This window comes from Mustelus asterias, chromosome 19, assembly GCF_964213995.1.
Source record: "Mustelus asterias chromosome 19, sMusAst1.hap1.1, whole genome shotgun sequence".
In the NCBI taxonomy this organism is placed as follows: Eukaryota; Metazoa; Chordata; class Chondrichthyes; order Carcharhiniformes; family Triakidae; genus Mustelus; species Mustelus asterias.
Window position 1 is genome coordinate 58910598 of NC_135819.1, and position 13359 is coordinate 58923956.

The 13359-nt window shown below is 42.0% G+C and overlaps 1 protein-coding gene across 9 annotated transcripts in view; it reads left to right on the top strand.

Annotated features, from left to right (window-relative positions):
• Positions 1 to 13052, top strand: part of gsap (gamma-secretase activating protein) — a 304945-nt gene extending 291893 nt beyond the window's left edge. For all 9 annotated transcript variants that reach the window (XM_078235613.1, XM_078235614.1, XM_078235617.1 and 6 more), the window contains 4 exons: positions 1525 to 1586; positions 2179 to 2283; positions 4068 to 4167; positions 11634 to 13052. In XM_078235613.1, the coding sequence (XP_078091739.1) occupies positions 1525 to 1586; positions 2179 to 2283; positions 4068 to 4167; positions 11634 to 11734 (368 nt within the window). In that variant the 3' untranslated portion in view covers positions 11735 to 13052. The remainder of the gene's footprint in view (positions 1 to 1524; positions 1587 to 2178; positions 2284 to 4067; positions 4168 to 11633) is intronic.
• Positions 13053 to 13359: the final 307 nt, after the last annotated feature.

Here is a 13359-nt window from a genome sequence, read left to right on the forward strand (position 1 = left end):
TCTCCGCAGTTTAAAATATAAAGTGCCTTAAAAAAGGAAAATCATGTTTAGTCAATAGTGTTTTTGGTTATTTGTTAACAATAAAAAATTTAAAATGTTAAGTCTTTACATGTCATTCTTTCAGCTATTAATTGGAAGTTCAAATTTCTCTCTAAATTATTGGTTTCTTCGTAACAATTAATTTTGATTGTTCCAGCAATGGGATCCTGTTTCTCAGACGCTCTGTATTATTTTGGCTCGAGGTGATGTTGAAAGTTTAGCAATTATTATCAGGCAGTTTCTGTACCTTTGAAACCAAATTTGGTTGCCAGCTGTTGAGTATTATCTATCCTTTTTTTTTGGAATCAGTTTTTGGTTAATTGCAGAAGTTTCATTTTGGTTATTCCTTTTGTCCCAGTGTGGGTATAAAACACATTTGGTATGTATTTTGCATTTTTGAAGTCTGGTAGCTGAGTCTGAGAGTAAATCTTTGCTTTGCAATTGATGAGTTGGGTCACTGGAATAACTCATTGCTTCTCCCAGATGTGTGTGCCAAGTTTTGAGAATTACTGAAGCCTTGTGACATTTTATTACTTCAAAATGAATTTAAAGTGCTTACAGTTGCTTTTATTTCATTTTCTGTCTTAATAAACCTGACTTGTATTTTGTAGCTCCAAATACATGGCTTTCCAGGTTGTTATTTAACAATCAGTCAGTGGTAATACATCTCATTACCAGTGTGTATCTTCTAATGGATAAACATTTAATTCACCCAAAACTTGAAATGCTTTGAAAGGTGATTGATTTGATTATGTAGCACATCATCAGCGCACAGGTGTAATTTCTGTTCTGACCTTCCTGTCCATACTCTCGATGACTTATTCACAATAATTTATTTTGTCAAGGTATCTATGAGGTGTGAAGGATGCCAGACCCTCAGTAGGATAGAAATGAGGGAGCCGAAGATATTGGTGCATACTGCATGGGTGTAAAATGACTCATTATCTTGTTTGATTTGATTTTTTAAAAAACACCTGCATGTTAAATTTTTAATGATGTATACCTAGGTCACTGTCATCCTATTTAAGATATCTCCATTTGGACTGTATCTCCAGAGAAATAGTACAGTCCAGAGGTTGAGCCTGTCGAGTCTGTGCCAGCTCTTTCAAAGAGCAATTCAATTAGTCCAACAACCCTGCTCTTTTCCCAAATCCCAACAGTTTTTTTCTCCTTCACCTTGCCCCCTCCTATTCCTATATCTAGGGGCAACACCTCACACTTTGTTGCATTGCACTTCACCTGCCATTGTTCTGTTTCCATGTGCATATTCCTGCTTCATCGTTCATTCTATCATACATGAATTTTAGGCCCATTGGAAATACAAGGAAGTGAATTCCTAAAGAAATATTATTCTTGATATGGGTACCTTTATTTTATGTTTGTTTTTTCTTGGTAAATGGAACTTGCTGCTTTTATTTTAAAAGATGGATTGCAAATGTTATTAGCACGCATTTTAATTTGTGTACATTTTTCCTTACTTTCCAGAACTTGATAATTCCGAGACAAATGAAAGTCTCAAGTTTAGCATCGTGACAAGAATTCCAGAGGTAGCTGATCAATTAAAGATGTGTTCTCTTCACATTTCCTTTTCTCACTCCTCTCAGTCTTCATTACTTTCATAAGGAAAGAAATGAGAAAAGACTATTCAGCCGATGAGAGCCATTTCTATTACTCACCATTTATGATCTAATCTATCGCGGCTCTAACCCATCTGCTCAATCTATGAGATGGGGTTCTACATAAACTCTCCCCGACCTTCAATGTTAACACAACTACAAACATCAGCTCGGATTATGTAATCATATTCTAGCTTGGATTTTGAATGTTTAGACGTCTGATTTAGCTCAGTTGACAGTATTCTGGTGCCTAAATTGGTACAGCTAGTGAATAAATGCCTCGTACAACAATAATGCCTTGTACAACAAAAAAGTGCTAAGCGGCAACTTCTGCATAGTCTACTTCAGTTAAACTCTACTTGAGTTAAAAACTCCATAAAAGGATACCTGAACTAATTTTGTAAATCTGGAAGCTTATCACTTGCAAAACTTTTGTTGTGTTAATTTTAAGTAACATTTTGTAAAAGTGCTACCAAAGCGATTGGATAAATATTGGATATTGGTGGTGTGTTCCGTATTATAGACCTTTGGGCAGAAGATCTGTCACCTCTGGGATCATCCAATCAGTTCATCCTGCATTGCAAGGAACTACGTGGAAACCCTCCTGAGAAACCATTGTACTCAACAGGTGAGCAGTAAAGTTTGTTAATGCAAATATAAGAGCCTACTACTACTTCTACTTTTCCAGTGTGTTACGTCCTCCCAATATGTGTACACATCACCATGCTTGTACTTCAAACCAAGCTACATGTGCATACACACACATATATACACACACACACACACACACATTTAGGCCTGACTTAACAACAGGCTTCATTCCGAATCTTCCTCATACATTCTGGCTGAAATAACACATCCCATAAATCACTCCCACACATTCTGCTGCTTGTTCAATTAGAATTACCTTATTGCTTTTTGGATTATATAGAGTTGGGTCAGAGAAGAATCTGGGCCCACAGTGGCTTATCATTTTCTCCTGGTTCCATTAATGAACCAGGTTGGCATGTCACCCAGCTGCAGGGTCCTGGATTATTGCAACCCTGTTTGGCTGAGGATTATATTGTGAAATCTATGAAGAAGCGTTGACTTCGTCTTTTGTATCTTCTTTTCCCATCTTCTTTTGCAGCTGTTAACTTGGGACCAGGGATTCTGCTTTTCCACGTTCTGCTCGACAAGAGAATAGTCATTAGTTGAATGAACTTGCATTTATTTGTCTTTTGTGGGAGGTGAATTTATGGATTTAAAGATGAGGATTAGGGCAACTTTTCACTCTTGTCACCAAAATGTAAGCTTGCCCAAGTAAGTTACAATGGGGTGCCACGGTGGCACAGTGGTTAGCATTGCTGCCTCACAGCGCCAGGGACCCAGGCTCAATTAGCATCAAGGGCCGAAGGGCCTGTACTGCGCTGTAATGTTCTATGTTCTGTGTTCCGGCTTGGATCACTGTGCAGAGTTTGCACATTGTGCAGATTAGGTGGATTGGCCATGCTAAATTGCCCCTTAGTGTTAGGGGGACGAGCTAGGGTAAATGCATGGGGATAGGGCTTGGATGGGATTGTGATCTGTGCAGACTCGATGGGCCGAATGGACTCCTACTGCACTGTAGGATTCTATGATCTTCTTTAACCACCTCCAAGGCCAATTGTTGCTAAACCAGAGTGAATTTTTATTTCTGATTTCAATGTTAGTTGTTTTAGATTTTTCTGAACATAACTGCCAATTAGTGGAAAATTACAGATGTGTTTGTGTTGTAACCTAAACTGATGAGTAATTACTAAAAAGTGTTTGTTGCATTGTTATTAGCACCATGTTTGTGCATAATGGTGTTCTGAGACTTGTTTGGAACTTGAGTAAAGTGAAAGGAAGGTTCATTATGCATTTGACCACTGGTTTGGAAGTGCTTGATGCTTTCAAAGTGAAGGAATATATGCCATGTAATCAAACAGAGTACGGGTCCTTCAGTGGACAATTATTATGAGTTTTGTATATGTAGATTTTATATTATGTACTTACTTGTATGCAGAAACTTCTAATTTCAACTAGTGCAAATTGTAATTTTTTTCTGGCTTTGTTTTATTTGTACAGTAGCCCAGGACATACAATCCATTCAGATAAACAGCTAAAATATTTAGGAACTGATTCTTAATGGCTGATTTGACTTTATGCTTAAATGTAGGATGGATGTATTGATAAGTTACAGATCACAGTGCAATTGATACCACATTTGAGTTATTACATGTTTGAGATGCAATTTACTTGAAATGAAATACACTTAAGAGGTCCTGTTGTTTGAAAGTAATATAATTTTGCACTGGCTTAATTGGAACAATCATTTTAATATTTATTTATAATTCTTCCACCAAACAATCTGGTAGATTAAACTCGTGATTTTTGTCAATTTCTTTTCAGAAATCAAAACACTTTTCTCTAAGGGACAAGACTCCATTTGAGTCTGATTTTTTGCCACTGACTTACCTGGCAAGATTCTTAACGGAAGTGGAAGATCAAGGTGAGTATGATTGTGTGTATGAAAGCAAAATTCTGCAGATGCTGGGAATCTGAAACAAGACGTTTTTGTATGATTCACATGTCTTTGTTGTATCTTTGGGAGAAATGTTGAGACCGCGTTCGCCATCTACGAGGTTGCCGGCAGGGGCTCAAGATCCAGAAGTTGGAGTTCTTGCCAGCGACTTCAGATCTTCCGCTCCCCTCACCATAATGGACCTGCTTTGCATGCATTTGCATGCATCTCAATAGCATTAAACACCCCACCCCCTCTTGACACCTTGCCATTAGATGCTGTTTACAGCAGGTTCACACAGATATGAACCTGTTGTGGGGGTTTCCCCAGAGGCGTAAAGATAAGCATTGGCCCTGGGGGAGAGGGACATGGCCAGGCTGTCCCCTGGTAATGTCCCATGGCATTGGTTGGCACTATCACATTGGCACCATGTCCATGCCAATCTGGCAGTGTCAACCAGTGCCAAAGGGTGGGCCCCAGTGGGAGCTTCATGGGGGGGTGAGAAGAGTGGGGGTTCATGCAGTTGTGGGCCAGGAGCAGTCCGATCAGAAGGGGATGCCGAGGGGTGCCGGCTCCGATTGTGAGGGGGGAGAGGCCCCTGAGATCTCGGTGGTGGGGTGAGGCAAGGTTTATTGCAGTTCTGAGCAGCTGGGTTTTGCCAGCGTGTTTAGAACCCGCCCCCTGTATGATGGCGTGAATTACACCACTTGAGTGTGGTAGAATCTGGAGAGAAATACGCAGGTTTTCTCACCAGAAACAGCATTTGGCCATTTTTTGGTAAGACTCCTCTCTCTCTCTCTTTCTCTCTCTCTCTCTAATATTCCAGCCCTAGAGAAACTGAGGGATGTGTACAGCCAGTGAACTTAGAACATAGAACAGTACAGCACAGAACAGGCCCTTCGGCCCACGATGTTGTGCCGAGCTTTATCTGAAACCAAGATCAAGCTATCCCACTCCCTATCATCCTGGTGTGCTCCATGTGCCTATCCAATAACCGTTTAAATGTTCCTCAAGTGTCTGACTCCACTATCACTGCAGGCAGTCCATTCCACATCCCAACCACTCTCTGCGTAAAGAACCTACCTCTGATATCCTTCCTGTATCTCCCACCACGAACCCTATAGTTATGCCCCCTTGTAATAGCTCCATCCACCCGAGGAAATAGTCTTTGAACGTTCACTCTATCTATCCCCTTCATCATTTTATAAACCTCTATTAAGTCTCCCTTCAGCCTCCTCCGCTCCAGAGAGAACAGCCCTAGCTCCCTCAACCTTTCCTCATAAGACCTACCCTCCAAACCAGGCAGCATCCTGGTAAATCTCCTCTGCACTCTTTCCAGCCCTTCCACATCCTTCTTATAGTGAGGTGACCAGAACTGCACACAATATTCCAAATGTGGTCTCACCAAGGTCCTGTACATTTGCAGCATAACCCCACGGCTCTTAAACTCCAACCCCCCGTTAATAAAAGCTAACACACTATAGGCCTTCTTCACAGCTCTATCCACTTTAGTGGCAACCTTTAGAGATCTGTGGATATGGACCCCAAGATCTCTCTGTTCCTCCACAGTCTTCAGAACCCGACCTTTGACCCTGTAATCCACATTTAAATTAGTCCTACCAAAATGAATCACCTCACATTTATCAGGGTTAAACTCCATTTGCCATTTTTCAGCCCAGCTTTGCATCCTATCTATGTCTCTTTGCAGCCTACAACAGCCCTCCACCTCATCCACTACTCCACCAATCTTGGTGTCATCAGCAAATTTACTGATCCACCCTTCAGCCCCCTCCTCTAAGTCATTAATAAAAATCACAAAGAGCAGAGGACCAAGCAATGATCCCTGTGGCACTCCGCTCGCAACCTGCCTCCAATCCGAAAATTTTCCATCGACCACCACCCTCTGTCTTCGATCAGACAGCCAGTTACCTATCCAATCGGCCAACTTTCCCTCTATCCCACACCTCCTCACTTTCATCATAAGACTCCTACCACGAACCCTATAGTTCCTCACATCTGTGCCACTGCAGGCAGTGTAAGATGTTCGTTCGGAGAGTCGGTGCAGACTTGATGGGCCGAAAGGCCTCTTCCTGCACTGTGAGGAAGTTAATCTGCTTGTTTGCACTTAAGACTGTTTACACATTTATGATTTCTTCTCTGATTTGCATTGCTTCTCTCTTGAACTTTGATTAACTAATATTTTCACTTCTTCATTGTGAGATGTTGCTGTTAGTTTTACTAAATGGTTCAGCTGCAGGACAGAAATAATTTGCATATATGTAATAGCACATCATATCCTTACGATGTCTTGAAGTGCATATAATCAATTAATTACTTTTGAAATAATGTAAGATGTATAAAGAAATAAGATAGCCAGTTGTGGAGAGCAAGATCCTATGTAGGGGAAATAAATTGGTTTTCTTTGGCGATGTTGGTCCAGGTAAGTGTGCTGGCCAAGATATCAAGAGAACTTGCTCTTCTTTGAATAGAGCCTTTGACATCTTTACTTTCATCTGGGCAGGTAGTCCGAGCCCAGGTTTGACATCTTATCCAAAAGGTGACACCGCCCACAATGCAATATTCAATGCTGCATTTAAATGTCCCCCTAACCTCTCTACGATTGCTGGACTAAATCTTCAACCCTGATGGATATTCAAAATTACAAATTGTTAATGAGATAAATAGAGACTACAAATGGAAGAAGATGTTTATATTTGGAAAATAATAAATATAGCTCCTAAAGTCTTGATGCACTGCACTGACGTTCCACATATTCCGGGGATCTGAATACAGTTATGAAGATCTATGCAATCTCTTGTAATACTATTATAATATTTGAAGCTAAGAAATTTGTATTGGTGAAACAAAATTACTTCCTTGGACAATACTTATCTCTCCGGTTCCCCTGATCACACTATTCTAAAGGCTAACTGAATAAATTTGACGGTAATAGCTTGCTAACTCTTGCTGTCAAGGGTTACAGTTAATAACCACCCAGGTGAGTACAGGAGGGCTGTATCCCGAAAGGATTGCTGCTTTCGGAAGAAGGGAGAATGAAAAGAAATATTGGCCGCGATTCTCCCAAAAGCGCTGAATTAGCAGGAAAACAGTTCTAGATCCCGACTGTTTTGTCAGTTCAACTTCTCACTCGAACCTCTGCACTCTGTGCACTGCGGAGGTCCCAATCGTGAAACTCATTAAAAACTCAGGACTTATTCACGCTGGAGTCTGAAAGTTCTGGAACTCTGCGCATGCGCAGTGGCCCCGGTCTGTCAGACTCCCCATTTGCTCGCCGGCATCCCCCCCCCCCCCCCCGCCCCCAACGGCCTGATCGCAGCACAACAATTCCTGGGTCAGCCCTGACCTTCTCTCACCCTGCCCCGGAGCGCCCCAATGTCCAGCCCATCCCCTCACCCTGGCAGAACCCCTCTCCCTCCCCCCCAACCCGGGAGGCAGGTCCTCCGCCACCCCCGGCAGACCACCCGCCCCAATTGCTACCCTGCCTCCATCCCAGGCCGATCGCCATGCAGAGTGGCAGTGGGACCCCACCCCCACCGATCACCCCTCGGCCCCACCCACAATAGGCCCTGCCCCATTGGTGATGCCCAATGGGCAGTGCCAAGGTGCCACCTGGGTATGGGCACTTTGCCCCTTGGGCAATGCTGGGGACACAGGCTGGCACTGCCAGGGTGCCCATCCCCAGGGGATACCACTCCCCCGCCACCTGACCCCCTGGGGGGGAGGCCCAATTGCCCCCGTTCATTCTGGCGGGGTCTCCCGCTAGTTCCCCGAACATGGGGAGCTAGTCTAAACCCTGCCGGAATGAAGTTCTCCTGGTGGGAGATTCAATCGGGACCAGTAAGTTCCTGATAATGAAATGTAAAAGACATTTAAAACATATTAAAAAAAGATTCAAATCACTTACCTGTCTTCCCGCCGGTTTCCAGCGTGGTCTGGCCTGCAGCTGTTCTCCGGCTCTGGGAGATGCGCATGCGTTCCCGGCACATGCGCAAATCCCGGAACAAGGCCGGCGACGCACATCTCGCCCTGACCCGCCAGAAAAGTTGCAGGTCAGGATGGGAGAATTGTGGCCATTCTCTTTTCCTTGACCAAAAGGACAGGCAAGCACTTGCTGACTTCTTCCTATGTTGCTGCCAGTTGATACACAGGAGAATCCCAAGGGACTTGTGTAGATTCTAGAATAGTCTCTGTGGATTGGAAGGTAGCAAATGTACCCTCACTGGTCAAGAAAGGAGAGAAAGAGAAAACGTGGAAGAAAGAAAAGTTAGCTTGGTTGTAAAGAAAATACTACATTTTGTTAAAGACGTGACAATAGTACATTTAGAAAATTACTATGATTCGGCATGATTTTCTGAAAGGGAAACGTTTCTGAGATATAACTAATAGGGTGCGGGGGGGGGGGAACCATTTAATGTAATATATTCTTTTCAGAAGGTATTCAATGAAGTTGAAAACAAAAGAGTCCGTTACACAAGATTAGGGTTCATAGGATTGGGGTTAATATATTAGCATGGATTGAGGATTGATTAATGGACAGAAAGTAGAATAGAAGTGAAGAGTCATTTTCAGAAACGCAGGTTGTAACTTGTGGAGCGTCACAAGGCTCAGTGTTTGGGACACGGCTATTTAAAACCTATCTCAAATTACTTACATGAGAGGCTGAATGTATTATATCCGTATTGGGGCGGCACGGTAGCACAGTGGTTAGCACTGCTGCTTCACAGCTCCAGGGTCCCGGGTTCGATTCCCGGCTCGGGTCACTGTCTGTGTGGAGTTTGTACATTCTCCTCGTGTCTGCGTGGGTTTCCTCCGGGTGCTCCGGTTTCCTCCCACAGTCCAAAGATGTGCGGGTTAGGTTGATTGGCCAGGTTAAAAATTGCCCCTTAGAGTCCTGGGATGCGTAGGTTAGAGGGATTAGCGGGTAAAATATGTGGGGATGGGGCCTGGGTGGGATTGTGGTCGGTGCAGACTCAATGGGCCGAATGGCCTCTTTCTGCACTGTAGGGTTTCTATGATTTCTATGATTTCTATTCTCCATGTGTTAATGATACAAAGCCATGTGGCAAAGTAAGTTGTCAGGAGGATGAAAAGTCTCAACACCAGGTTAAAGTCCAACAGGTTTATTTGGTAGCACGAGCTTTTGGCGTCGCTCCTTCCTCAGGTGATTCACTCCGAAAGCTCATGCTACCAAATAAACCTGTTGGACTTTAACCTGGTGTTGTGAGACTACTTACTGTGCCCACCCCAGTCCAACGCCGGCAACTCCACATCAGGAGGATGAAAAGGAAGACAGCTCTGATGGAGTCATAGAGGTTTACAGCATGGAAACAGGCCCTTTGGCCCAACTTGTCCATGCCGCCCTTTTTTTTTAAACCCCTAAGCTAATCCCAATTGCCCGCATTTGGCCCATATCCCTCTATACCCATCTTACCCATGTAACTGTCTACATCCAGAGTGAAAATGTTTGCTCTTTTCTCTCTCCACAGATGCTTTCGGATCTGCTGAGATCTTCCAGCATTTTCTGTTTATGTTTCAGATTCCAACACCTGCAGTAATTTGCTTTTATTGTAGAGATGTAGTCTAGTTTTTGGTAAGGACATAGTAAATTGAGTACAATATAGGGAGTGTGAAATTATCCACTTTGAAGAATGGAAAATAAGAATATTTTTAAAAAGGTGAGAAACTAGTTAATATTGGTATTCAAAAGGATTCAGGGATCCTTGTACTCAAATCTCAGAAAGTTACTGTGCAGATAGAATCGTAGAATGCTTACAGCACAAAAGGAGACCATTCGATTCTTCATGTATGTGCTGTCTTTCTGAAAGAGCAATTCAGTTAGTGTTACTTTCCCATCTTGGCCCTATAGCCCTGCACATTTTTCCTTTTCAGATGATAATCCAATTCCCATTTCAATGGTTTGATTGAACCTGCCTCGACTCTGCTCTCAGGCAGGGATTCCAGATCCTATCCATCTGCTACTTGATAAAGTTTTTCCTCATGTCACCATTGCTCCTTTTGCCAGTTACCTCAAATCTGTGGCCTCTTGTTTTTGATCCTTGCACCAATAGGAACAGTTTTTCTCTGTTTTCTCCGCTCTGTTCAGATGCTTCATGATTTTGAACACCTCTGTCAAGTTGCCTCTCAACCTTCTATACTCTCCAGGGAAAGCAGTCCTAACTTCTCCAATCTATTTGCGTCACTGAAGTTCCTCAACTATTGAGCCATTCTCATGAATCTTCTCTGCACTCTAATGCCTTCACATCCTTCCTAAAGTGTGGCACCCAGGACTGGATGTAAGGAACTCTTGCTGCAATTCTATAGGACTTTGGTGAGACCACAACTGGAGTACTGCATACAGTTTTGGTTCCCTTACCCAAGGAAGGATAAACTTTCTTTAGAGGAGGCACAACAAAGATTCACTAGGTTGTGTTTGGGATAAGATGGTTGGGGAGAAATCAAGTACAATGAACCTGTTTTCTTTGGAGTTTAGATAAACAAGAGATGATCTCATTGAAACTTCCTGAACCACTTCCTACCGGTGTGGGCTCTATTTTGAGGAGTAAATTCAGATTTCCAGTCCAGTAGCCGATTCCTGCAGACATTCCCAGTTTATTTGGGACACACAAATCTGATGCATGGTCTCGGGTACTTAGGACAGAAATGAGGAGAAATTTCTTCACCCGGAGGTTTGTGAATGATTTGTTAGGGACGGCATGGTAGCACAGTGGTTAGCACTGCTGCCTCACAACGCCAGGAACCCTGGTTCAATTCTGGCCTTGGGTCACTGTCTGTGTGGAGTTTGTATGTTTTCCCCATCTGCGTGGGTTTCCTCCGAGTTCTCTGGTTTCCACCCACAGTCCAAAGATGTGCAAGTTAGGTGGATTGACCATGCTAAATTGCCTCTTGGTGTCCCAAGATGTATAGGTTAGGGAGATGAGTGGGGTAAATATGTGTGGTTACAGGAATGGGACCTGAGTAAAATGCTCCATTGAAGAATGGGTGCAAACTTGATGGACCGAATGGCCGCCTTCTGCACTGTAGGAATTCTAGAATCTTTTGAATTCACTTCCTCAACGGACCGTGAATGCTTGGTCAATGAGTGTATTCAAAACTGAGATTGTTAGATCTCTGGGCCAAAGGGACTCTAGGAACAGACTGGAAAAGTGGACTTAAGCTATACTTTTATTAAATGGCAGAGCAGACTGCAGGGCCACGTAAACTAGTATTGCCCCTATTTCTTGTTTGTTTTTAACTCTCTGATCATAAAGATGTGCTCTCTGAATTATGTGCCACAATAACATGATGGGCAGCCAATCCTGTGAGGAACCAAATCCAACCATTTTTGGCATTGCGTGCTGGAGACTAGGAGGCTGCCTGATGTGCCCTTTGCTAGTTTTCCACTTGATACATATGGATTTTATTTCTCTTTGCAGCATTGAATCCTTTTGAAGATCAGGAAAATGTGGATGCAAAGTTTGTGGAAGTAGCAGCCCTGAAGCAGACATTAACTATTCTTGGTCTTGAAGATGAATAGAATAATAAATTTCTGTGAGGATACATTAAAGGGGAAAATTTCAATACTGGCAATAACTCTGAAGAGGTTTTTGTTCTGTTTAAGGCTATCTGTAAAATTGCAAATATCGTCCATGACTTGTTAGAAAAGAGTTTGCCTCTCATCCCATGGGTACAGATTCCACTTAACTATCACTGCTAATTCTGCTTGTGGAATGGGTCAAGATTTTTCAGATTCTAAGCTGAGCTGTTCTTGTACTATTTAGCACAAATTTCAAAGAATGACTATTTGTTACCACCCGCCGGCATATTCTGGTGGATCGGGAGGAATCGGTGGATGAGACCATCCTATGCTCCCAAATGAAGGAAAAAGTGGCGGGAGGATTTTTAAAAAAGCAAAAACGTTCAACAAAGAAGTGGAATGTAAATGCCATAATAAGTGCAATTTTAGTTCACCAACCATAATGCAGGTGACCTATCTGTGTTTGTTATTTGAAAAACTCAAATAGCAAGATTATGTATTTTCTGATTAAACATACATCCATGATGGCTAACTCTTGAGATATTTAACAATGGATATTGTATCTCCAGGGCTTGAGATATGATTCTGTTAGATATCCTTGTTCTAATGGATGATGTATTGATGAGATAAAGTATTACTTTGAAATGTTTTAGGAATAACAAGAAAACATCGCATCTAATGTAATAGAAATACAGTCTCTTTAGAACATAATCGTGAATCCATGCAGTTGATATTCTACTGTCTGCTTCAGTGTACAGTATTTAACTTGTTTTGCAGTCAATCTGATCAACAACAAGAATTCTCACAACACCAGGTTAAAGTCCAACAGGTTTATTTGAAATCACGAGCTTTCGGAGCGCTGCTCCTTATCAAGTGACTGATCAACAAGACAGATTGGCAATTAACTTCTAAGTAGATTTCTTTCTTGTTGGAAAGAAAACATTGCTCTGGAAGTGATTTAAAGAACAGAGGTTTCTCCAGGAGCTGTTAATACAATATGTACAGTATTTCGCTAATGGTGATGCATTCTTTCACTTGTACTTCCAAAGCTTGAATTTTAGTTATTTCAAATTTGTGAAGGCAATCTCCCATGATAACAAGTCTACCTGTGTTTCTGCAAAAATTGTGAAATTTGATTTGAAACAGTATGTACATATAAAAATTGATGTTTTTTTAACATTGCATTGAGCTGCATTTTGTGTTGCTTGTCACTGTTAGAAAGCCAGTATGTTGCACATTTTTGTCTTTGTAGCTGAATTTAGAGCAAGTTATTTGCCTGATTATTTCTAGTGAAACAAATAAATTTGTACTTTTTCTGAATTTTTTTCTGATTTGAATTTATTGTTTATGTGTAAATCATTCATAAAATTAACTCAACTGTCACAAAATAGGTAAAGCTGTTACCATTTGATTATGCTTCTATTGTAGGAAAAGGGTTTCGCCAGTTTGCTCAGTCACAATAGAACGGAATAAAAATGCCTTCTGATAGTTATTTCTAAATCTATATTACCCATGAATATTCTACTATTGCAGAAACTTTAACAGGTCAGTGACATTTTCTCACAGCCCTTTTTTTCTTTGTTCCTAAAGGTTTTGATAACTTGCGCGGTAGAGTTCCATGGATT